Genomic DNA, 27,137 nt, shown 5'->3' on the forward strand with positions numbered 1-27,137 from the left:
ATATATATATGATATAGGCTACAAGATGTACATCCTGAACAGAAGAGCACAGAATAATCAACAAAGTTCCTACATGGGGAAATTCTCCTGATGAAGCCTCCAGCAACACCCATGGACTGCCCAAGTCCCAGCAGCTCACAGCCCTGGCCAAGCCAATGTCACCCTTTGAGGACAGTGACATAGAGCAGTGGCTCAGAGAAAGATGAATGATGTCTGGTCATTTGCTTTCAAACAGAAAATGAGGCACAGGTAAGCAAGCTTTAAAAAAAGAAGATACCAATCACAAGCAAACACTGAGAGCTTTACAGTAATGGTATAAAGATATCTTCACACATACATACGTAAGTATATATGTGCTTACAGGTACAGGCCACTATCAACTAGAATTAAAGCACTATCCAATAATTCAGGACCAAGAAGCCCAACAAAAAACACACCTTGTGTAAACAACAGCATACACTTTCCTCTCATAAGCCCATAAGACACTTACTTTTCAGGAAAAAGTTATAAACATGAATGACAACCAGAGGCACCCTGGTCCTCATCCTATCAGCACCACAGTTTTCCCAGCAGGGACAGGCCTCCGGCCCCAGCCTCACATCCTCCCTGCAGCAAAGAACAAGGCAAATTACAGCAAACCAGCCAGCAGACCCCCCCAAGTAAACAAAGAAAGCACAAACTCACCAACCCCTGTTCCAAAATAGCACCCTTCTTCCACAAGCCCTGCAAGGCCCCTCACAATGGGACAGGAGCAACTGCCTAGCAACATCCCAGCCCAGGTGCCCATGGTCAGGCCATAATGAGCCACCACATTTCAGGTGCTTTAATTTATCTTATCTCACACCCCTGCCTCCATCAGGATACGCTCATGCTTTTGTAGCAGTTCTGTTCACTTTATTTCATAAATAGTCACTGCACACAAATAAATAACATTCTTTCATTGTGTTAGTCTAGTAAATTCACCATTAGTTGTCTTCTTTTTTTTTGTCTCCAAAGCAAAAATTGCTTTGGAGACAAAGAACCAGGTAGGATGGAGCAGATGAGGAAGGCCTTGTGAAGGAGGCTGCAGCACTGTGCCAACTCCAGCCGCTTGTCCTGCTGCTCTCTGGTGTGGCAGAAGCAAGTTGCATACAAGCTGGATCACTGCTATGCATGCACCAAACAGCATCTGTTTTGTGCTCCTCATATTTGGCAAAAATTGCACAATCACCCCAGCAAACCAAAACCAAACCCCAATTTCGAACACCATGTTCTTCTTCAGCCATGGAGAGCAGGAGCTATAGTGTTCCTGAAAGCATTAAGACAAGCAGGAAGGTGAGAAAAGGAAGCAGTGTTTCCCCCAATCTCTCAAAAAAGTGGGTCTAACCTGGGAAATAGAGACCCTCTGCAATCGCAATCAATAGGCCTTCTGCTATTTTTTTCCAGTTACAGAAAAACAGTATTTTCATTTTTTACTGTTTCTAATACCTCTGCAAATGTTCCTCCATATTGTCTTTATTCCCCAGCATTTTGACATGGTACTCATGTATGACAGAAAAAATGTGAAACTCCCAGTAAAGAAAGGATGAATTGTATTTACACTTTGATATAGTACAGATCTCTGTTTATTTAGACCTTATTATATTAATGTGGTGTGTGGTTCAGGCATGAGCGTACTGTCACTGAAATCAGTGGCAAAGTTCCTGCAAAGTTCTGAGGGGACAAGGTGGTCACTAGAATAGGGAAGGCGTGGTAATTGAAAGTAATACGATATGGAGCTAACCCCTGGTGCACACACATTAATGGGCTGATCAGGCAATGGTGATGTCTCTGTCTCTGGCTGCATGATCCTGAGGCTCTCACAGAGCTTTTTAGTATAAACTGCACTGCTGCAATAGCAGATTAGATGTTAACATGCATGATTACAAGATCTGGACCTAAACCTGCTGGGCAGTGTCCCTCAACTTTCTCTTTCTAGAAACTGCCTTTTTCTATGGCCCTGCCACCTCCTCAATTCTGAAAGTGAAATTATTTGAATTCTTCTCCTTCCTTCTCTTGACTACACATTCCTAAAAGATTACTGTGGTAGTGAGCAGTTACAATGAATATCCAAAGTAAAGGAGATTTTGTTACTCTTCAGTTGTAGTGACGCTGCTGGTGGGTATTTATTTACCCTGCATTAAGTAACCCCCAATAAAATAAGTTTTTATTTCCTGCAGGGCGACGCATGCAGCTGGTACAAGGAAAGCGGTAACTATTCCACACCGAAAGGCTACGCTAAACAGCGCAGACCTCAGCGTGTTTCCATGCTTGCAGATGCATCTTTTAAACCCCGGCCTCAAGCAGGCGCTGCCTGCCTGCCTTCCCGACCACCAGCAGCCCGCTCAGCTGCACGCAGCCGCCCCTTGGACGTGCTCCAGCACCTCCCCGGCCCTGCAGGGTGCACGCGTGCAGGCCCACGCATAATTTTTCCGTGAACTTTTCGCGTTTCTTCTCTTCCCGCGGAGCGCTCCCCAAAAAATCCGTCTTCCCCTCCCCAAAAAAAGCTCTGTGCTCCAGGTGAGGCTCGAACTCACAACCTCGGCATTGCTCGGCTTTAGTACTGCTGTATAAGTACCGCGCGCTAACCGATTGCGCCACTGGAGCCCTGACACCAACTCCTCCCGAACGCTTTATCAACCACTCGCCGGGCGCCGGCCGGGAAATGGCGGCGGGCCGCCCGCCCGCGACGCCGAATGGCCCCGTCGCGCCCCGACCCCCGGCCGCCGCCGGGCCCTCGCCGTTACCGGCGGCGCAGGGAGGGGGCCGGCACGGCCGGGCAGGAGGCTCCCGTCCCGGGAGGGCGGCGCCGTGAGGTGCGGGAGGGCGGGGAGCGGCGGCGGGGCCCGGGATGAGGCCTCCCGCCCCCTGCGGGCCCGCCGGCCGGTGGCGGCGGGGAGAGCTCGGCCCGTCCGCTGGGAGGGCCCCGGGCAGGTGGCCTGCTCCGAAAACGCTGAATTGTCAGCGACCATTGCTAAAAGACAGCCGGTGCTTATGCGTAGAACAAAGCACAGTGCATGCATATGGTGTACTACGTGCTGAGAAACAGTTATTAGGAACAAACACAGCCATACGTGTGTGTCTGTTGATAAGGTACGCTGCCAACGTGAACTTTGCAGTCAGCTCGGTCAATTCCACTATCTCTGTGTGGCATTTAAACCCTATTTAATGCTCCAGTCCTGTTACAGTTGACACAAGGACATACCCTTTCTATTTTTCCTGCTATCATTAAGCTGTCACCGTATTTATGTTCCTAGAACCGAGAGAGCTCTGCTGGGTTACGGGCACAATTACCAGAAAGCATTCTGCTTTCTACATCTCCGAAGCATGAGCAAGGTAACAAGCTCTGGACCTGTCATTGCCGAGTGGATGATTGTACAGTGCCCCACAGTGCCTGGACTTCCATGGCCTCTAAACTGAAATATTTATGGCCTGGCAGCAGGGGACGGGCACTCGGCCAGTTTCAAGCAGATAGCAGCGACCTCCAAGACTGAGTGGTACGTGAGTTCATTACCTCTTCCTCCTACCTCCTATTCATAACTGAGCAGAAACATTTGGAAACTTCTGGACAGAGACAGGATGCTTCTTGCTTGTCAAGACAGCTGTTCTGTTGCTGGTGCTATTACTGTGGGCACTATTTGGAATATGTTTCACTGGTATACACCACTGACAGGTGAAGTATCGTGCAATTGCTGTATCTGGCTGTTGATGAAGATGATGGTGGAGAGAAGAAAATTGCTGTCAGTTCATTTCTTAGAGCAGTTTTATATTATCACATAGATTTAGTTCCCATACGAGAAAACTGCAGCTACTTTCGTTACCCTTACCAGTGCATCATTACACCAGCAAATAAAATATACTATATTATGTTTGCAGCAATCTTTGTACAATTTCATCCAAACAGGTGTCCGTTTAGAGAATAAAAAATTGTCAGGAAGAATCAAAGCTGAAGCTATGACGAGTTCTTTATTGCAGCTTCAGCCTTAGACTCAGGCAAGAGGAGGACCGAGTGTTTTTGCTTTTGTTATTTGCATATAAATGATAATCACTGCTGTTGTATTTCAATCAGCCTTCCCATAAAAGTAATAGTGTCAGCAATAGTAAAGATCCTAGTAAATTTTGTGGGATGTTTAGTTCTTCTACTGTGCTATGTGATCCACTTGTTTCCTGCATGTGTCCCCACCAATACTGAGGCCCTTGATACCATGTTTATAAATCAAATAGTAAAAAATTGGCCGCGTGAGTTTGTAGGTGGGAACATAACTGTACTCACGTAGTAGGTTTGTTAAAAATTTGATTTTATTTCCAACAACTACATGGGATTTTAAAACTATAAATAATTATATAACGTTTTCATTTTAATAAAGGGTATATATATATATTTATTTGTTTGTTCTCAAAGAATCTTTTATAGCAGAGAAAGAACAGAATTGATTAAAAAAAAAAAAAAAAGAAAAGAAAAGAAAAGAAAGCATGTTCAGGTGTTTGTTGTTTTTTTTTTTTTTTTTCTCACTATTGCTTTTTCCTGCACCCATAATGTAAAAGATGGCTTATTTTTGAGGAGCAGTTTTGTGCTTCAGTAGTCTTGCACAACTCTGTCAGCAAAAGCTGACGAGTCGAGAGCCTTTGCCTTCCCTACCTGAGGGAAGGATCTGAGCCGAAAGCAGATGTAGAAACCTGAGTTGCTGGAACAGACTTTGATGGATGTGAAGAGCCACAGCAAAGCGGACTAGCCAGAAAAATCCAGGTCCCCACTTAGGTCATGAAGTGTCCATACTTACCTGAAACTCACAGAGCCTGCAACACTCGCTCTTTTCTTTGCCTCTCCAATACACTTACTTCACAGAAACAGGGTTTCATGGCCCACTACTTCCAGGCTGCACAGACCATTTCTTATCCCTCCTCAAAAGAAGCAATGTTCCCTTATACCTGCTGCACACATGGAGAGCCCATTAACTGCTTTTTTCAAAATGCACTGATTTCCGAGGGTTGCAGAAAGTACTGCTCCTGTGACCATAACCGCAGATTCCTGGTAATGGTGGATTTTAAAAGTGAACTTCATTGGTGCACTCCCTGAGTAGTTCTAGCTATATTTTTTTTTCTTTTTTTTTTTTTTTTTTCCCCATACCTCACTCTAGCCATAAAAATGGATTTATCAGCCTGTGACAGATAGTTTTCTCTGCAGGTAATAGCACCTTGTATTCTACCTAGCGGGGAAAAGAGCAGAGACTAGTGATGAGAGTAGGGGTTTGAGACAGCATAACCCTGCAGTTAAAACTTGTGCATTAATATCAGCTCTATCAAGTCCAGGACCTTTTTAGTTTTTTCCTGCTGTGAATCTATACAACCTCTTGTTTTTTACGCCTGACAAATGGAGTCCTGCTCTTCAATACCTGTTACTAACAATGAGGTAAAGCTTTACAAAACCATTGTCATTAAGAGAGTCTTCAGTTCTGGCTGGGTCACAGTCCTCTCAGTGAAAGCATTTTAAATGGAAGATTGCTTTCCTTCATAGCTAAATAGCATGCCATCAGCCTACAGTGCAAAAAGCACCAAAATGTTCCTGTCTGTAGGTCCAAAACCAGGCCTAATGACTTTGCTACACAGTGATGTTTCACCACAGTCATTCTGATGGTAGAAATTTCATGTGCTAAATAAATAATGTTACATTTTTTATTATTATTTATAATTGAGTGAAATAATACATACTCTGGGCTTATATCAGATAAAAGTATTGCCAATACCATTATGACTGTATAAATATAGCAGAACTGTAATCCCCATGTGGATTTTTGTATCCCAAAATGAATGGAGTTTTTTGGATCAATTATGTAAGAAGTTTAAATTAAATTGCAGAGAAGTCATAGAGATGAAAGTAAAGCAGAGTCACCCTCACACTTACTGATAGAAGAGTCCAATATTAGTTTCAACTCACATTCTATCACTTTTCTTTTTTCCACCCATAGGAAAGTTATAATGGCACAAGCTAAAGAACTCCCGAGTTTATATCATTCCAGTATCCTGACTCATCAATCCAGAAGCTGCACAGCCCATATGCACAAGTCACGGCAGCTATACAGCTCACTTCTAAACAAATCATATGATACTCTTATACCCATGCACACTGACACGCTAAGCATAGTATAGATGTAGTCAGAAGACTAAGCTATATCAATAGCAACTGAAAAGCTCTGTCATTTTGTAATGACTTTTTTTTTTTTGTCAGCCACCCATATCGTGTAGTCCAAGTTTGAAAATAAATGTTTATAGATTTGGTTATTAGAAGTGAAGGAGGAGGGGGAAGCAGTGATCGATTTTATTAGGAACTTCATAGACATGCAAAAGACACCAGTGAAGGAATAAAGCCTAATACAGACCAGGAATGCCTGATAATTCTCCATTTCTTTGCCTGGTAATTTGATGACAGCATGCTGCATTTTCCCAAAGGGCATCACAGAACCACATTCAGCTCTCCAACAAGGCCTGCCACAATCCTGGCAAAGACTGAGACAAATTAAAAAGATTGTTTATGAACAACTGCTTTTGGTCTTACAAATGCAGGAGACATTTTTATTTTTGTTATTTGGCAGAAGTAGTTCCCAGTATTTTCAATCACAAGCTCAATCATTCAGCCTAACAAGGTTGGAGAAAGGTGGGAAAAGGAAATAGGACTCTATTATCATGCCTGAAACACATAGATATTTAAGTATGTATAAAAATACATTTTATCTATATTGTATACATGTAGTTAAACTTTGAGCAATGGCTCTCAAGCTGCATTTAGCTTTGAAACCTGATGTTTCTATTAAGTGCCCAAGTTTTCATAACTGTACGTAGCAAGGCAGTTTCTATACAGAGAAAGTTTCTTTACTGCGGCTGATGCCGTAAAGAGAAGGAAGCAACCTCCTGTGGGCAGTAGGAGTCTCAGATGAAAATATTTATTTTTAAAAAAAAAATGCTGGTCAATTATTAGCTAAGCTGCTGGAGCATGAGCACTCTTTGCAAAGTGACCTTTGGCTGATGGACCTGTCCCCTTTGACACTTAAGCCTGAAGACACCTCTTCTACCAACCAATCCCTGAACTGGGGGGATGGAGTCACACATAGCTTGCTCACAGAGCAAGCACTATGCAAACTTCATCTTCATCAGAAGTTTCGTAGCTGGTGGACCATGGAGCTTCTGGTAAATGTCAGAAAATGGATAGAAGAAAACAAGGCAGCCTTTTTACCTCCTGTGTGCAATAAACTTATGTGAGTAAATGAGGGTGGGTTTTTTTTTTGTTTGTTTGTTTTAAATGTTGTTCTTAGATATATAAATATTCTTAGCTAACAGAGGAAACTGCTAAAATGCATACGTGGTAAAGACTAGTAAGGAACCGTAGTTCCTCTCAGGCTACAGCCAGTCATACCGCAGTTTTGAAGGACAGGAACTAACTGAAATCTTTTTGTGGTAACTCTGCAGAAGCTGTGAAGATCAGTTTCAATATGTCTGCCCCAATTCAAAGTCTCTTGTAGGCAATTAGGCTGCTAAGGGACTTTGTGTCATGCCCTTTGACAATAACCTCATAGAAATCTGAGGAGATGGCATTGCATCCATAGACCGTAAGATTTAGCAAATAGATTCATGCTGCCATCTTACAACCTGGAACAGCTGCTAGAGCTGCTAAGGGTCATTCCAGTATTGCAGAGGAGCTGAATCTGCAGGAGCAATCAAAACTGACAGGGCATATCACATGAAGATAAGGAGAATCAATGGGGAGCAGGGCTGAAAGAGCAGGTTTCCAGGGCATTTCTGAGCTGTCAGGGCAGGGCAGGATGCTCTGAACACAGCATGAGGCTAAAAAGGCAACATTGCGGGGCACTGACTGACAGCTTGGAGCTATGAACTGTATCCTGAATAATTATACAGCTAATATAAGAAAAAAGTGTGGGTATTATGCAGGTTTACAGTATTCATATTGCCAGCGTCAAAGTCCATGAACAAGTTCCAGTGTAAGTGATCCAACGTGTGGCACATTCTAGTTGTGTTACCAAGGATTTCTTTTATCAGTGAACTTGAGGACAATACATGTAGTCCAACATTGCCTCTATATGAAGGTTTTCATAAGAAAGGATAATGTACGAGAAATTATAGAAGACTGAGTTTTATGAAGAACATGAAAAGCAGGTGTCCTTGCTCTTCTATATTTTTCTTCCATTTGAATTTTAACAACTACAATAGCAAAGAATATGCCTGTTGCCCCTGCCCTGAACTGCTACCTCTAATCAAAAGCTGATTTGGCACTACTGTAGCAGTGGCAGTGATACTAATTTCCATTCAAAGCTGCAAGACAAAAATAAGGTAAGAGGTACATCCTTAGCAAGATGTCTCTGTTGAATCTACAGTTTATGTTCTAAATGAGAAATTATGAAACTTGAGTCACTGCAATAGTTTCACAGTGGGAAAGAGAAGAAAGTGTCTTTTTACAAGTGCTTTCATTTCTTTCATTTTGAGAATGGATTTAGGAAGCATAAAAGCATATCTATTTCTGAAGCTTACCAATGACAGTGGTAAAGCTTTAGTATTTTAGAGTATGTGAAATATTCATTTTTTCATTCTTCATCAGTAAAATTAACCTTTTTGTTATTACTGCACTACTCTGCACAGCCTACCAGCAGCTCTGTGTAATTCTGAAGTAACTCTGAAATATGAGGTCTATCAAAGGTCAGAAAGTTACACGTATCCCTAAATCCTTGATGTTGATGAGTCTCCCCCATAAACACTGTAAAAAGCTAGAGTGAAACAAGGAACATTTTTTCATGATAACGCTTGCATAGATTAAAAAATAAAAAAAAAAAATAAATCAATTTCTCCATTGAAGCTTCAGCCTGTGGAGGAGGAGAGAAAAGCCATGTACTATATAGATACTGAGTTTCTCACCACCTGCTCCTAGTGATATCTACATTTTTTCAGGATTTTCCAAAAAAGCTTTAGGCAATTTTCCAAGATGTGACTAATAGATTTCCAAGATTGTTTTCAAAGGCTTTGATACTTTATATGCCGAGTGCAGATGTATAAAGAAATCTTCTCACTGCCTTCTACACTGCAAGAAGGCAAACACCTTAAAAAAAAAAATAAATAAAGTAACTTAAGATCCTAAGTTTCAAAAGAGAATTAAAGGTTAAAATATAGGTCTTACAGTGTATCAGTAAGACTTCCCATCTCTAAATTTGTTACAGCTTTCAGACTTTCATTCAGTTATGTTCCATACAATTGTGATGATCAAAGGTTTTAAGTATCTGTATGGGATTTCAAAACAAAACCTCAATTCCTGAATCATCATCCGCTTAGAGTTTTACCAGAGTCAAGAAAACTACGTGATGTAAGAGCTACAACTTAATTATATATATTTTAATTACACTGTCTTGCAAGCTTAAATACTTTTTAACCTCAAGGAGCAATTAGCGCAAAATCAGAACGCTTGGGATAGCTGATTTTTACAGGGTTGCTAAGGCACTTTTAAAGCTTTTCTTTGAGTTCAGAATATGATACTGTAAGGAGGTAAGGAGACCTCATTACAGTCATGGAGTATCTCATTCTTTGTGGTCTTGAGACATTTTCAAAAGGTTGCCTGCTGGTCACATTTTCTTTATGTGATTAAGAAGAAAAATATAAGAGTATGTAAAACTTAATAGGCCATTGATTAGCAGCTCATTCTAAAAATAATGCAATCAAGTAATTTCCACACTCCTGTAACCTTTATGATACTGAAACTGCATTAACTGTCTCCCAGACGGTCTTAGATGAACCTGCTTTTCTTTCTTATGATTTGTCTTATTTCACTGCAATTATATTAACTGGACAACTTTATTTAGCAGTGTGGACAAACGAACCTCTTTGAATTCCTGCTTGTATTTGATAGTTAGAAGTTTTTGATAAGTGCCATTGTATAATTCTTAATCAAAGCAAGAATTAACCCATTGTTGCCAGTTTATTATGCAAAACTAAATCCATAGGGTACCAGAATTAATGTTAGATTTGCCAAATAGTTCAACAAAAAGTTAAGGAACAATGGTTTAGAGAGCAATAGCTTCCCCTTTAATTATTGAACTAATAAAATCAATCAGTTGAATCAAATACAATGGGTTTCTGTAAAAATTAATTAATCTTAAAAGTAGGCTACATGATGCACGTAGATCATGTTTCTCTTATTCTTCAGGGCTGATTTGAATTTATTTCATGAATAATTAGCTATGTTGTTACTGCTTTGGTCTTCCTACCCTTCTCTAGTAGAAGGGTTCATTAATACAGAAGTATTTCAGCATGTCCTTGAAAACAAGTATTAAATCTGCCTGATAGAGTCAGTTCTGATTTCAGTTCCTTATTTTAAGATACTGGCATGAAGCCAGGAGCTGTAATGTGTACAAGTTCCCATGGTGAGAATAGTAAATTTAAGTATTGTAATCTAATTTAATTCTTTAGATTTTAATTTGATCAAGGAATGGTTTGTCACAACAGTTATTTCTGCTTTACTAATCCTTACTGTGGTGTTCTTTATAATTTAACTTCTCTTCAAAGTAAGCATGATATAAGTACCAGATCAAATAAATACGTTCAGTAATTCAGAATAGTTTGGTTTCTCTCAATTAAGGCTTGTGAAGTGCTGACACAGAGGCATGTATTTCTTTCCTGAATTGTAGGGGAGCATAGTCCTGCTGGTTCTGTATTACTAGGATTTCCAGTTAGCTCAAGTACTTCCTCATTGAAAAGTAGAGGTCAACATCCTTCAGCTCACACGTCAAAGAGAGCTTATGGATAAATTTTGAATCACAGTTAACAATTCTGATTTATAGCGGTTTTTTCCCCACACAAAGGAAACAGAAAACTGCTACTTTACCTCTTTATTAAGATATGTGCAGTGATAGATAATTGGAGTTCTATCTATTCTTTGTGACAGCTGAGAAAATAGCTCGCTGAGACTCTTAAAAGGGACAGAATTAAGATAAAGGGCCTGAATCTCTTTTTTGTGAATCAACCACAACCACAAAGAAACCATTGTAATGTTGTTCCACCTCAGCAAAACTGATATAAATAGAAGAGAAATTAGCTCATAATTCCTACCATCAGAATAGAATCTCTAGTAATTCTGCCCCTGGGAACACAGCATGATTTTACCTTTATTAAGCTTAAAGAGATTTACCTTTATCCTGAACTAATAATTGAGAGGGCATTTTTCCTGTCTTTCCTGTCTTTTACATATCATTCTTTGTCTTTGCAGTTCAAAGCTCTTTCCACTGTTGGTAAGTACCTTCGTTCTCTTTTCACAGCTAGAGGAACCAAAACACCAGGAGGGAAGTAGATGGCCTCAGGTCATCCAGCAGGCCAGTGGCAGAGCAGGAAGATGCATCTAGGTGTTTTCTCTCATTCTTGTTGCTACTTGTCACTTGCTATTGTTTCATTGACTCACTGTAGTCAAAGCATCACAAAAGTAAAAAATAAAAATAAAAATCCATGAAATAAGGGACACCATGTATGGAGGTAGCTTTAAATTGTCACTTTTCTTTTCTAGGCATCGACATCAATTGAATGTGATGTTTGTTGGAGGACCAAATGAAAGGAAGGATTATCATATTGAAGAAGGAGAAGAGGTAACCTATAAGTTGTTTTAATTGATCTGTATGGTTAGAATGCAGCTACATTTGAAGCTACAGATTAGCAATGCCAGGCTCAGTGGTGTTGTACTCACTAGATCTATTCAAAGTCTTACACAGAATTATACACCTGAACCATAATTACTTTTTAAATAAACTACGTGTTGAAATCAGATCTATTTTGCTATAGTTCATTTTCAACAGGAAACTAGAGAAAGTACTTTTACACATCAAAATGTGTCATGTCAACATTTTGGAATGACACTTTAGAAAGGTAAGAATATTTTTTAAGTGATATTTTGTTACAGATTATCAGTTTATATTTCAAAAGTAATTTTGAAATTCAGAAATCAATATTATTTTCAGAAAAAAAAAAATATATATATATATAATTTCAAGCCTGTGGGCTTTGTGAAAGATATCAGCATTTTCTACTTTCATTCATATTTTGAAGGATAAAGAATATCCTATGGAATATCCTCTTTTCCGAAAGAAAGAGATCTGGGGGTTCTAACTGTTGTCAAGTTGAATATGAGCCAGCAGTGTGTCCTCTGGCAACCAGGAGAACCAACCATACCCTGGCGTGCATCAGGCACAGCACTGCCAGCCAGTCCAGGGAAGGGATTGTCCCGCTCTGCTCTGTGCTGGTGTGGCCTCACCTCAAGTACTATTTGCACTTTGGGCCCCACAGTGCTAGAAGGACATAAAACTGTTAGAGAGCATCCAAAGGAGGGCTGTAAAGATGGTGAAGGGTCTGGAGGGGAAGACGCACAAGGAGCGGCTGAGGCCCCTGGGTTTGTTCAGCCCCGAGCAGAGCAGGCTGAGGGGAGGCCTCATGGCGGCCTGCAGCTCCGTGAGGAGAGGAACGGAGGGGCAGGCGCTGAGCTCTGCTCTCTGGGGACAGCGACAGGACCCGAGGGAAGGGCATGGAGCTGGGACAGGGGAGGGTCAGGCTGGGGGTTAGGGAAAGGGTCTGCACCCAGAGGGTGCTCGGGCACTGGGACAGGCTCCCCAGGGCAGTGGTCACAGCACTGAGCTGCCGGAATTCAAGAACTATCTCAACAAAGCTCTCAGACAAAGCTCTGGGTGTACACATGAGTTGGTTTCCATGATCCTTGTAGGTCCTTTCCAGCTCAGGATATCCAATGGTTCTATGAGAATAGAATCTCTCCATACATGTATTTTTCAAATCAGTCCCCTTCTCTGCGTATCTTCTGTATCAAAACAAAGCCATGCAACTCAAAGCTTTGAGTAATGAGAAGCTGTTGGGCCGAGTATAGAATATCGGAAGAAAAGGTGGAAACCTATCAAAATTGTAACATTATTCTCACAGCCTGCCCTCAGCTGTGGGCACGGCCGTGTCTGATAAGGTACCAGGCTACCCATCACATTCAGGATATCCCTTTTTGTTAGCTGCACCGTGTTGGCAGGTCCCTCAGGGTGGGAAGCAGGGAGGACAGACCTCAGGGCAGTGCAGTACGAAGCAGTTGTCACTGACCAGAAGAATTTACCATCTAGCAGGTATTTGACAAGGAAATTCCAGAGATACTTAGTTGGGGAAAACAAAGTGTGGTTTTGTCAACATGATTGCATCCTTGGGAGAGGATTAACCACATCTGTAGCATGACGGCTCAGAAAGCACTGAAAAGAATATCACATCTATATGGCATGTTTTTAAGCGTTATATGTTAGATTAACAAAGTGAATTTTGTTAAGGTCAGTGACATTAAGTTTCTACCAAGCATAAAATGAAGGCAGATATGGAAGTGAATGAGTCCAAATTATTTTTTCCTGCAACTTAACAAAATTGTTCTTATATAATTATTTTCTTGCTCTGAAGAACATCCAAGATGTATATACTAAGAGCAAAACAAAGAAGAAGAAAAAAAAAAGCTGAGGTTGAACTGGAATAACAGTCTGCACTGAAGTACTAAATATCACAGAATACAGAATCACAGACTGGTTTGTGTCAAAAGGGACCTTAAAGATCACCTAGTTCCAACCTCCCTCCTACGGATAGGGATACCTTCCAACTATGAAGTATATAAATACAATATATTTATTTCTTTTTTTATGATCTTGCTTCTCCCTGCATCTCTCAGTTTATGCTAGATTGTTCTTGGTCCCTGAGCAGTTCCTATCCTGTTGCATTTTAAAAAATTGTCTTTTTTTCTTCCCATAAAACAAAAGTTAGATGAATATAATTTACATCAGTTTTTTGTTATTGCTGTTTTCTTTTCACAATGCTCATACATTTGCACCTTCTAGTGATCTAATGAATCTTTTAAATCTATGTTTTTCATTTAAAAATTGTAAGAGAGTTTCCTAGTAAAAGGGCATATTCATAAATAGGGATTGGGATTAAAAAAAAAAAAAAAAAAAAAAAAAAAAAAAACATTCAAAACAGATCCTTTATAGTTCTGAGTGATAATTTGAAACCCAAAATAGAGGCATACCGTTAACCAAATCATGAATGCAAAAACTCACAGTCCTTTTCACAAATGTAGCTGATACTGTTCTACTAGTATTCTGATACCCACAAAAAATGGTTTAGAAAGGAAAGTTAACTAGAATTGTTTGTATTTGTTCAGACATGATTTTGTGCCTGTTATTAGTCACAGCTTATATTGTGTCCTATGGCACATGTGCTGTCAGCCCACAGTTCACAGCAGGAAGCAGCTCACACACAGAGATGAGGGTTTAGGAGCATCCTCCTCCTCCTAAACTGTTCCCTGCTGGCACCTTTAGTGTGCAGCTGTATCAGGAAAATGGGTTCTGATGGCTAATTATGAGAGGGTCTGGAGATTTGATTTGGAATCTACATCCATGGAGACTAAAACAGTACCCAGTCTCACAATTTTTTTTCCTGCTTAGCAGGGGTTTCCTAAATATGTAGCTTGATACCTCGCTCCTTCCTAATTTTCGACACACTACTTATTTGCCAGCCTTCTGCAGAAAAGTACTGTCTCAAACCCAGGACATTGTTTTCTATCAGACAGATTTTATAAATGGCAAAATAAAGCTGCACCTTACAAGAGATAAGCTATTTGCATTCTTTGGCTTTAATTTATCACTATGTCATAGTCATTCTTTTTCCTGTATTTGCTTTAGGACATACATTTTCTGTTGAAACAGCAAAATGTTGCTTTAGGACATACATCTTCTGTTAAAATAGCAAAATGCTGTGAGAAAACATTTTTATAGCTACACAGACAAAACTTTCTTAATAGGCACTAAATAGATTGTGCTATATATACATATCTAGTTTTGTAAGTTTTTATACAAACCCTTCATGAAGTACTGATGAAAAGCTTGTATAGAAAGATTGTATGCCAGTCCTGACAATGCTCAGCGCCTTATGGCTGAGGGTCATAGCTGTTTTTCAGGTCCCAGACATAACTTGGTTTCTTTAACTTTTCATCATACAATAGCATTTGTGACGTGAAGAGTTAAGGTGTTCACACAGCTCACAAAATTCACGGTGTATTTACTGCATTTTTGCTTACTTGCAAAGCCCGAGTAGGGGAAAAGCTATTCTTTTATCTTATTCACCTTATTTATACGATAAGTGAAAGCTGAAGGGAACTGTTTGCTTCAAAGGACGTTAATGACACATAAAAACCATGATCATAACAAAGCTTAACTATAGTAAAATCAGTTTCAGATTTTATTTATTGCACAGTGTGGGCTGCTTTGGGGGAAGGTGAGATATGCTAAATCTAGGATCAGAAAAGTAGTTAGGCTCCCATCTCTTTACCCATTTCAGTCCACCACTTAAACATAACAAATCTCCAATAGCTGCCTTTAATTTCATAACAATTCATATTCTCCTCACACCTGATGTTGAGTCTACATATAATAGTGCAGTTCCATGCAGCGAAATTCAAATCAGCCTTTCATCTACCACCTGCAACACATTTGCATTGGCACAATACTGCACTTGGTGTTAAAAGCCCTGCTTCTCATTGTGGCATGAGTGCCTGAAGTTTCTGCTCTTGGCATCTAGGTTGTTTCCCGTGTATGCAGCCAGCTACAAACTGATGCAGCCCCAGGTCAGAATCCTAGCACTGCACTCCTGCAGAGGATTTTCAGAACAGAAACCCTCTCTCCTCTGATCAGCTTGGCCAATCCCTTCAGCTTCGTATAGCATATTTACACTTTCTGTTTGGGATACAGTTGTTGTGCTCTGAAAAGCGATAAAGATTTCAAGTCATATCTGTCACAGCTCGTCTGCATTTCCTAGCCTGAGCTTCAATTTCTCTTTTTCTCCCCCTCACATACACACCACAAGTAGGATTTGGCTCCAGTTTCTGACAAATCTGCTTAAATGAAGCCTGACCCCTTCTTCTAGCTTATGCTGCTCTCCAGGCAGCATGCTTTGGAGAAACTCCCCTAGCAACTTCATTCTCCCTTTAGATTGTATGGGGATACTGGATGCCTAAGGAGAGAGGAAAGTGGCTAGGACGATCATTCCAGTAGGTGGTATTGCAGTGCTTATCTCCCGAGTTAAACTGAGAACATGAGTCTCAGCAGAGCAAGCAAGATCTTTTTGCTCCTTATATTTTAAAAACACATTTATCTGGTGAAAACTCTGAATATTTTAATAAGAAACAAAGCTCATATTAGAAAGCAATAAGAGTGATGATCCCTTTGCATCAGAAAGAGATTGTGTCTTCAGAAATATGTTTGCTGCATAAAATTGTTAGGATGAGTCTTGGCTAGTATTCATGTTTCACAGGTGACATGTAAATGAGCAGAGAAAAAAAAAACAAACAGTTTGCTCTGCCTTCCTCATCTGTTTGCCTTCCAGACTTCTGATGGCTGAAAAGCCTTGTGATGAGTAAGGGAGAAAATTGTTTTTCTGTGCTCATGTAGATCAGTCACTGCTGAAGTCTGGAGAACACCCAGACTTTACTCCCACATCAGAATTTGATTTGCTCTTCATATTACTTTAGTACTTAACAATCTGACGTGCAATGCAAACCAGGATACGCCAAGTCAGAACCTCGTCGCAGAAGTGGCTAAGCAATCCTAAATTCCACTTTCAAAATCAGCGATCAAAGTATAGTGCAAACTGCAGATTTCTTTAGAGGCCCATGAATAAGTTGTCAGCCACAAGAACACTCACAGAGCTCTGGGCTACTATATCTAGGCAGAGTTTGATGTCAAAGGTGGATCTAAATTAGCAAGCCATACACCGAACTACTGAGCATAAAAGAGAATCACAGAATGGCTGAGGTTGGAAGAGGCCTCTGAAGATCATCACCACCCCCCTACCAAGCAGGATCACCTAGAGCACATCTTGTGTTGTACTTGGCCTGTGCAAACCTGTTAGAAATTCAGCACTGATCCAGCTGCCTTTCCTCACAGTTTGACACAATGCTATCCAGTTTGAAGCACAATCAAGCACCCACACACTCACCACTACTTCATTACTCATGTGTCTTCATGTCTTTTTTTTTTTTTCTGGGGTGGGGGGGTGGGGGTGGGGGTGGAGGGGTACGTAGGAAGAGCTCATATTTGCCCAGAATGCAAAGCTTGGTCAGCACTGAGAAAAAAAGGAAAGAGCAAAAAAAAAAAAAAAAAAGGAAAAAGGAAAAAAAAAAAGTTCCAGTAAAATGACAGTATAATACTATATTGGCAAACTGTCCTATGAAACAGGCATGGACTATAACTCACAGAAATGTTAAACATTTGACAGTTTCCTCAATAAAAGTTCAGGGTATAATATAAGGACATCAGTAGATTCAGTAATTACAGCCACTTTAATGCATCACAGTGACATCAGATGATTTATAGAAGCCTAAAGCATGTAGACATTCACAAAAAAAAAAAAAAAAAAAAAAAAAAAAAACATAATTTACAATGGTAGGTAGTATTTAAATTCAGACAGAAAAACAAACAAACAAACAAAAAACACATTTATTGGCAATGGAACAATGCATAGCCTACCTCCCTCCTCCTTTCCCACTACAAAATAATTATTTTAATTCAAAACTCAGTGTTGTGTCAAGAATCTTTTCTTATGTCTGGATTGCTCTACTGTTGAGCTGAAAGGCTCCTTTCCTCTCCTCAGCCTTCCATTATCAGTAAGGTGCTTATCCACACAATCTGTACTCACTAACAGCATAAAACTGTCCTGTTCTTTGCATCATCAATATGTCTGTGCAAGCATTTAGGAACAGTTCCCTCAGTAGCTATAGGGAAGATACCACTCCAAAAGTCATCAGTTCCAAAAGGATCTTTCAATTTCTGCATTGCCCGTGCCATATTATTATGGGGGCATTGAGTGCACCCTCAGTAAGTCTGCAGATGACACCAAGCTATGCGCGTGTGTCGATCTGCTCGAGGGCAGGAAGGCTCTGCAGGAGGATCTGGACAGGCTGCACCGATGGGCTGAGGTCAACTGCATGAAGTTCAACAAGGCCAAGTGCCGGGTCCTGCACCTGGGGCGCAATAACCCCAAGCAGAGCTACAGGCTGGGAGATGAGTGGTTGGAGAGCTGCCAGGCAGAGAAGGACCTGGGAGTGATGGTGGATAGTCAGCTGAATATGAGCCAGCAGTGTGCTCAGGTGGCCAAGAAGGCCAACGGCATCCTGGCTTGCATAAGAAACAGTGTGGCCAGCAGGGCTAGGGAGGTGATCGTCCCCCTGTACTCGGCTCTGGTGAGGCTGCACCTCGAGTGCTGTGTTCAGTTTTGGGTCCCTCGCTACAAGAAGGACATCGAGGTGCTTGAGCGGGTGCAGAGAAGGGCAACAAAGCTGGTGAGGGGCCTGGAGAACAACTCCTACGAGGAGCAGCTGAGGGAGCTGGGCTTGTTCAGCCTGGAGAAAAGGAGGCTCAGGGGTGACCTTATTGCTCTTTACAGATACCTTAAAGGAGGCTGTATTGAGGTGGGGGTTGGTCTATTCTCCCACATGCCTGGAGACAGGACGAGGGGGAATGGGCTTCAGTTGCGCCAGGGGAGTTTTAGGCTGGATGTTAGGAAGAACTTCTTTACAGAAAGGGTGGTTAGACATTGGAACAGGCTGCCCAGGGAAGTGGTGGAGTCACCATCCCTGGAAGTCTTTAAAAGACATTTAGATGTAGAGCTTAGGGATATGGTTTAGTGGGGACTGTTAGTGTTAGGTCAGAGGTTGGACTCAATGATCTTGAGGTCTCTTCCAACCTAGAAATTCTGTGATTCTGTGATTCTGTGATATTACCAATGGCCTGTGTGAGAATCCATCAGAACCTTATATTCTTAGATAAGATAGGTCTTTTTTGAAATGGAGGAGAGAGCATTTCTCCACCCAAACGACTATGTTGTACAAGGAGCCTGACACGCTCTGTAATGAGGGATAATATTGCATTTATACAGTCATTCAGTAACACACAAGAAAATGATATGAAAAGAACATGGGAAAATGGAGTGCAATGAGGATAAGTAACCTGGCAATGTGGCCATCTAGACAAGAGTTTAATTTAGCCATGGTGATCTCCTTCGCACAAGGTGAGCTTTCCACTCATGTAAGAGCTCTCAGCATGAGCTTTTTTCCAGTGCATCTTCAGTTCTCTCTACTATTTCATTCCCCTGGTAGAGTATTTATTCTTATGTTCATGAGTGTGTTCCTTGGATTTTGAAACATATATCAATCCATATATCAGGAACTGTTTCAGAAAAAAAAAATAAAAAATAATTAAATTAAAAATTTGATTAAGCTTTTCTAACGGAAAATGTTTGCTTCAGGGTTTCCATAATACTTGGGTGGTTTCTTTTTTCTCTTATTAATATTTCATGAGCAGTTTATTTCCATTTTGTTAAAATTGTAGTGAATAGCTACAGATAAAATAATTTCCACTGTAGTTCTAACTTTGACTCAGATTTCAGGCAATTTTAACCTGAATTTCAGCAACTATATGTATTAGTCTGCTTGGTTTCTAGCTATGGAAGACAGAATATGAAAAGTATATAGAAATTGGGCAGAGAGGCAGAATGAGAAAGGTAAAGTTGACTTTTTGAAGTATTATTGCCCATCATTATACGGTACGAGTAAAAATGTGCCCATTATTCCAGGTCAACGACAGACCTGCTTACAGATCATAGCACAGCTCTTCCATGAAGCACGAGGCCAGGTCTGAACACCTCCGAGCCCTCACAAAGCTACTCTGAAAACAGAACCGTGGAAAGGTCACTGAAGGCGGAATTACAGGTTCAGTAGCCCTGCCCTTATGTAAGCTAGAATATAATCCTTTTACACACACAGTAGGATGAGGAGCAGCTGTTGCAGGGCTTCAGAGTGACCACAGAAATAAAGCAGAACAGCTTCTAAATGGGCAATTATTCCCACTTGAAAAAGCTCTGTTAAAATTAAAAAAATAAATAAATAAAAATGGGCTTGCATATCTGAAGCATTTTTGGAAAGGGGGCATTTAATCTGACTGAATGGAACAGTGAAGACCCTGATACATCTGAGCTGAAAAACAATGGAAATGAAGCTTTATATGCAGTACAATTAACAGATGTCTCAACCATAAATTCCCGGCCCTACAAAGTGTAATCCCCAGGATTAAAGACAGTAGAGCAGGGTTCCAATATGTTTGTGGAAGAGCTCTTCAAGCAATTACACATCTCTTGTACAGCCTGTCATATGTATGCAGATAATGGAAATAATACATATTTCATAAAATTTTAAAAAGCAATGAAGGTTGGAAGTCTATTATGTATTGTTAGAAAAAAGCTGTAAGTATTTGCAAACAGATTGAATGTTTTTGTGCATATATTCTTTAAAAACAGAATATGAAGTACAGAATGTTTTGGAGCAGTTGACCTATTGTTATTTTCCCATTCCTTCAGCTCTTTTACCAAGTGAAAGGAGACATGTGTTTAAAGATAATTGAAAATGGGAAGCAAAAAGACATTTTCATCCGTGAAGGGGAGGTAAAACACCATTGTTTTTCTGTTATTGTTGTACGTATGTATGCTAAATTAGTATTTTATGAAGTATATCAAAATTAATTTATCGCTGCTATGTAAGAAATGGCATCAGGATTAAAAAAACAAATAAGTGCTTGAATGCACTGTAACAAATTCCATGTAATTAACAGCAAAAGACAATACTCTGTCCAACATTTCACAATTTCAGTAAGAGATAAAAATCTGCGGGTACTTTGGATATCCATTCAGACAGCCAAGAAAATACTGAAAGGAGTTCTTACTCCCCTTCATGGCATAGAATCAGCCACGTGAATTCAAGTGAATCAGTCTTACTTACACACTGTCAGGTAAATACTGCCCACCCACCCAAACACCACATTAAATAAACTGCTTAGAATGTTAGAAGTTAAGAAATTCAGCTATTTTCAGCCTTCTTTAGTTGTCACGGCTAGCTTTCACAACCATCATAATACCAGAACAGTTTTTAAAGAGCAATTTATGGACAAAATGTATCCACCTTCATTCAGATGTTTTTCCATGTAGTAGCAGATTTACTAAAGCACAGATTTCAATGCTGTAAATGAGCTTGTGACTAGATGTTTTACTTGCTGTTACTACAAGTTATTAGATGTGACACTACTGCCGCTCATTATCATTGTCAAAAGCTTGAACTGCTCTCAGTCTTTGAGAGGATCAAATATTAGATCTAGTGGGGTCAGTCTTTAAAGGGAAGGACATGTATTAGACCCAACAGCTTAGTCACTAGAAGAAGCATTGTGACCTTTTCAATTAAACAGATCTAAACTTTCAAACCTGTAGATGGGGACAGTCTGATAATAGATTCTACACCTGAGATCTGGGCACATACCAGAGCATTAATGAAAAGGAACACACAATGTCCACAGAGGGAAGACCAGCACCAGTCCTACTAAGGCACTATCATTCGCTCTGTCCTGCAGACAGAGAAGTTGCAATGACACGCCCAAACTCAGCTATGAAATCTGTAACACTCAAAAACAGCACATGCTTACCACCACCTTCCTACATAGTCAAATAGATGCTACAAGAAAGTTTATTTTCAGGCTTCAGTAATAGGCTTCTCCCAACCAAATGTTGTCCATTCTCTGTCACAGTCCCTCGTATTTGTTAATTTTGGAGAATTCTCCTTATCACACAATCACAGGTCTCACTGTGTTGGAGGGACACACATGGATGATTACGTTAGAAATCTTCTTGAGCTGACAACGAACTCACTTTTTATTTCCATTTCTGCTACTGAGAAATTGCAGTAAATTTATACACGTAGATTCCAGATAGAGTAACTGGTTAGATTTTCATTTTATGTGTGTCTAGCAATGATGATCAATCTAGGAGGATTGCAATAAAGGCAATGCTGATCGCTGAATCAATGGTCATCATTCACTGAGAAAGCAAAATGCAGCATCTGCAGGCTGTTGGTACCAAACTGAATGCAGCTGCAAGGGAGCAGCACAGATCAACAAGGAGCAGGGGGAATGTGGGGACAGTGAACAGAGGACTGGGGACAGGAGAAGGATGATATGCAAAACAAAAACCCTCCTACCACTGATGCTTTCCCATTTCTTTGTCTGAACAGATGTTTCTCCTACCTGCTAGGATACCTCATTCTCCTCAGAGATACGCAGACACTGTGGGTCTTGTGATCGAGAGGGAAAGATTAAAGACAGAAATCGATGGGCTCAGGTGAAGTATAACCGTTGGCTATTCTGTTAGGATTCATAATATGAAATTAATTTCTCATGTCAATACAATACTGTATTATACTTTTGCAGTAATTCAATAGATCCACCCTGACAATTTTTTTTTACTAGTTTTGTCCACACATGCATTTATCTACACACAAACAGAGATCTCATTTAGCATTTAGTTTAGGCTAGCAAGGAACACATTGAAATGTCTTCACAACATGTCCTGTGGTTAGAGCTATCAATCTATAGATCACCTATGAATATCACCTTAAGTTTAAAAACTCAGAGTTTTGTAACAGCACAAATCAAAAGAGATTTTCATATCAGTTCTGGCAAGTAGAACATTAATTCCTTGGTAGGCACTGAAAACAAAAAGATAAAGAAGAGCTTTCCTGGCAAATGTGCGGGTAGCTAGAAACAAAAGACAATTTTCTTAACGCTATCCCCCCTACATTGTAAACACCTCTGTCTAGGTTTTATTGCCTTATGAGAACAATGTCTTCAAATAAATGAAAGATTTATTTTATATTCTAGTGGGAGCAAGACTGAGACTTGTTCTGTAACCTTGCAGAATTCATAAGTCTAAGAAGGCAAGTCACAGCAGTGATAGCCAAATTAGAAAAGCTGGTTTGGTATTAACTGGATACAGCTGACCAAAGTGAGTTCACAGCTACTCACGTAGTTTATAAAGATTTAAAATTGCAGTAATATCTGTAATGTACTGTTTTTGTCCTTTTGTCTGTAGTTTTGATCGTTGCATGGGCCATATCAAATAAGGGGAATTTTGAATATATGAGCTAGAAATATATATACACACACACACTGTTCAAAGAATTCTAGAGAAAAAAATAGGAATTTAAGAGGAGGATAATTCAGAAAGTCACCTGAATGGATTTGAAGCTGAAGACAAATCCACTTGACTTGAAGCAGCGTTTATCTATGCACTTTTTTTTTTATTATTAATTTTATTTTCATAGCAGGTCCATAAATCCTGAGCACTAGCATTATTAAAAAAGATATTTTGAGTTAGAAACAATTGGCTAGTGATTCAGAAAATGATGATCACTTGTAATAAAAGAACATAAGTAGCTGTAGGTAACTTCAGATAGAATAACCTACCTTATACACAAAGCTTGTAGATGCCATGAGTTACGAAGATACTGAATGGCTTTACAAGGAACCCCAGGTAGATCTAGGGATTTGCACTTTGACATAGTCATGCTTTGGGTGAGAATTTAAACTAATCAGAAGCTACCATATGGTTTGCAGGTGGAAAAAATAATTGGATTAACAAAACACACTCTTAATTGAAAATATCTAATCAAGTACCTGAAAATAAATCACTTAGAGGTGTTTAGTGGCCAGGGTTTCACACTGACACAAAGATGCCTGAAGTTTGGGAAGTGAACAATCATGTTGTACTTTTGAAGCAACACTGGCTCCACGCATGCTCATGGGAGATGAGATTTACAACCAGAACTTCTGTTCTTGTCAAGCTTCTCACTTCCACCCACCTGCAGCAAAGATTGCCTTGAAGTATGCAGACTCAAGGTCTAATGTTATATTACCATTACATTATTTACCATGCCTACAAGCTTCAGTCATAAATCAGAGCCACCAGCATGCTGATTATTGTGCAAGTGAAATAAAAAGAGCCTGCTTCAGTGTTTCAACCTAGGTAACAATTACATGCTTTGTATTATAAAAAAAGTGCACTAGCAAAACTTAATCCTATGGCAAACTAAGCCAACTAAGTTTGATTTTCGTTTTTAGATTGTATTATTTCTTTAATGCCTAGCAAGGTGCATATTCCTTCCAAAGCCTTTTCCCAACAGAGACATTTGTAACCTTTCCCTTCTATGTGGATTCTCAGGTAACCAACATTTGTGTTCATAGCACAGCTTTTCTTATGCTGTAGGCATTAATAACGTTACCCTCTTCCTAGTACCCTCTTTTTCCAAAACTGGAAGAAGTGCAGAGCTCTTAGTTTCTGGACAATACTAATATGGATATATAAGACAGACATGAATACACAAATACACATACATGTGGAGTATAATTATATAAGCCTTGTTTACCCCTTTAAACCTGAATTCCAGTCATTTTAACCCAAAGGACACAGGTCCTATTTACAATCACTTGTCATTATGAGTGACTGTACTGGAATATCTCTCCATTGCCATGTAGTTGTTCTTTTTTAACCTGTAGATAACTTCTATTTTTGTCATCCCAGAGACAACAGCTACTTTGTCCTGTTGATCTCAGCACAATTTATTTATTCATTAAGACAAAATAATGGAAGTAAAACACAAAGTGACTTTGCAGATTGACAAGATAAACAACACTTTCCAAATTTATGCAGCCAAATTTTTTCAAACAAATCCATAATCCGTCTTGTATTCTTATCTGCCCATGCATGAGCAATAAGCAAGAGGACTCTCTTAGAAATGAACATTTATCTAACAGCTGCTTGGAAGCAGTTACTGAAAACTGTATTTGGGGACCGGTATTTTTGTAGAAACTATACCCAAAGTGGGGTTTATTGGTCCCAAAGAGTTATGACACAAAACAATTTCTAGGATTAAATCTGGAAAGTTTGTGAAAGGAATTTGGTAACTTATGCAAAAGTTGATCAGCAGAACTACTAGGCCCTTGACAGAAATTTAAGCACCTCACCAGTCAGCTAATCAGGGAAAAATAAAGCTTCCCTAAATAACCACACTTCAGAATAAAGTACACCATGCTTCAGAATAATACATGCTTACACACATCAAGTAGATATTTTATCAAAAAGAGTGCACGATCTGTTAGTTAATAAAAAAAAAATTAATAATGTTTTTACTTTGTCAGATACTATGTTGGAGAATCAACTAATGTCCTATTTGAAAAGTGGTTTCACTGTGAAGATCTCGGCACTCAACTTACACCAATAATTCAAGAGTAAGCCTTTTTCTGTGTAAATTTTAAAAGACATTTGAAATGATCTAATGGATCTTTATCAGCCTGTGACTTATATACTCCATTTTCTATTTATGCTGTATTTTTCATAGATTTGTTAAAAGTTAATTACTGCTCTGAAGATCTTTAATTGCATCTTGTATACCCTAGAATCATTAAATCTTTTTTTTTTTTTAAAAAAAAAAGGTGTCACCCACTGAAACTTGGAACATACTTTACGAAGTAAACATACATTTTTGCTAAATAAAAGAACTGAATGAAAATTTAACACTAAATTGATGTTAACTAGGTAAAACTCTAAGCTGCCTTAGAGCTTTTCGCTCTTATTGCTTGCCCTAGTTTAAATACTGTTAATCCATATTATTCATCGATAATCAGGACTGTGGCAAATTTGTTAGATATTGTAAAAAGCAGCTGCTTTCCAGGAAATGTGTGAATGTCATCAATTAACTTATAGATTTGTGAAATGTTTGCTAAAGGTGAACTATGGTCCAAGTAAACTTGTACAAGCAGCAAGCAAGTGAAATCAAAATCAGTATAAACACCAGAATAGGAAATTTTTTAGTGGCATGAATTTTTGAGGATTTTCAGCCAAACTCTCTGTCAACATAATAGGGGTAGCCCTGTTGAATACATTTGATAGTAGCTGAGGATCTAGCACAGCTATTCTTAACATTACTGCCTAATCTCTCTTAACCTACAAAACATGAACATAAATTCTTACTGTTGCTTAATGTTTATTATTTCAGGTTCTTCAATTCAAGGCAGTATAAAACTGGAAAACCAAATCCAGGTAATGTAATTTAATTTCAGAATTAGAACAATTATTATATCTGATTGAACAACAAGGATTCTGTCCACGTAAAATGACTAAGTTTCTGTTTTTCTTTCTTTGTGATTATGTAAATGAAAATTGTTTGGGGAAGTACTTCCTCTCATTATCCCAACCACAAATAAAATCCATATACATGATTACCAAAAAGAAAATGCCAAAATCCTGTCTGTTCATTTGAGGATGTCACAATGACCTATCAGTTAACTGTACAGTGTGAAACCTCAGTATCTATATTTTTCTTGCATGCCATTCCAGTCTTATATTAAGAAAAAGTCGTCTGACTGTGGAGAATGAGGTTTTAGTGAGTTGATCTATAGCTACTATAGTTGCTATATAGCTACTTGTTCTCCTTTACCTATAACTGTATAACTATTTACCTATGACTAACTCAGGAAACAAAGATGCCCATGGAAAGACACATGGTTTTAGTTCTTGTAATGTCTGATTCATTTAATATTTCATTTCCATGCTGTCTTGACCTATTTTTATTTTGCATCTGTTTTTGAATAGCAACTGCAACTTCCACACTGGAGAACACACTCCAGTCATAACTGCACTCTTGAGTTTGTTGGGCAGAGACCTAAAACGTGGATAGTGATGGGTAATAATCCTGACCACAATGAAAAATTCACAGAAGAGTCCTGTATATGGGATAGCAACCCTGCAAGTCCCTGCACTTAGGGAACAGTAAACCAGACAAAAACCTGCCTGAAAGGCTGCAGCTGAAGCAGCTTTCAGCATTGTGTCCTTGACTAGGAAACATGCTTCTCCAAAAAGTCTCTGTTTTTCTTAAAAGAGAAAGTCTTATTGTCTCCATGATCTTACTTCTCTCTGTCTATATGCACCATGAAAACGCTTTGGGCTTTTCCAGTCTTCCAAAAGGCTATTATCACACCAGCCTGAATCATAGAACAGCTTTCGTTGGAAGGGACATTAAAGCCAACCCAGTTCCATCCCCCTGCCATGGGCAGGGACACCTCCCACCAGACGAGGCTGCCAAAAGCTCCATCTGGCCTGGCCTTGAGCACCTCCAGGGATGGGGCATCCACAGT

General features: G+C 39.6%; 1 protein-coding gene across 1 annotated transcript in view; it reads left to right on the plus strand.

The window, feature by feature from the left end:
• Positions 1–7,188: 7,188 nt before the first annotated feature.
• Positions 7,189–27,137, plus strand: part of HAAO (3-hydroxyanthranilate 3,4-dioxygenase) — a gene marked incomplete at both ends in the record, with an annotated part of 34,113 nt that continues 14,164 nt past the window's right edge. The window contains 6 exons of the mRNA XM_084283930.1: positions 7,189–7,268; positions 11,567–11,645; positions 20,485–20,568; positions 22,181–22,287; positions 25,143–25,232; positions 26,000–26,043. Coding sequence (XP_084140056.1) covers positions 7,189–7,268; positions 11,567–11,645; positions 20,485–20,568; positions 22,181–22,287; positions 25,143–25,232; positions 26,000–26,043 — 484 coding nt within the window. The remainder of the gene's footprint in view (positions 7,269–11,566; positions 11,646–20,484; positions 20,569–22,180; positions 22,288–25,142; positions 25,233–25,999; positions 26,044–27,137) is intronic.

Source organism: Netta rufina, assembly GCF_964035555.1.
Source record: "Netta rufina genome assembly, chromosome: 3".
In the NCBI taxonomy this organism is placed as follows: domain Eukaryota; kingdom Metazoa; phylum Chordata; class Aves; order Anseriformes; family Anatidae; genus Netta; species Netta rufina.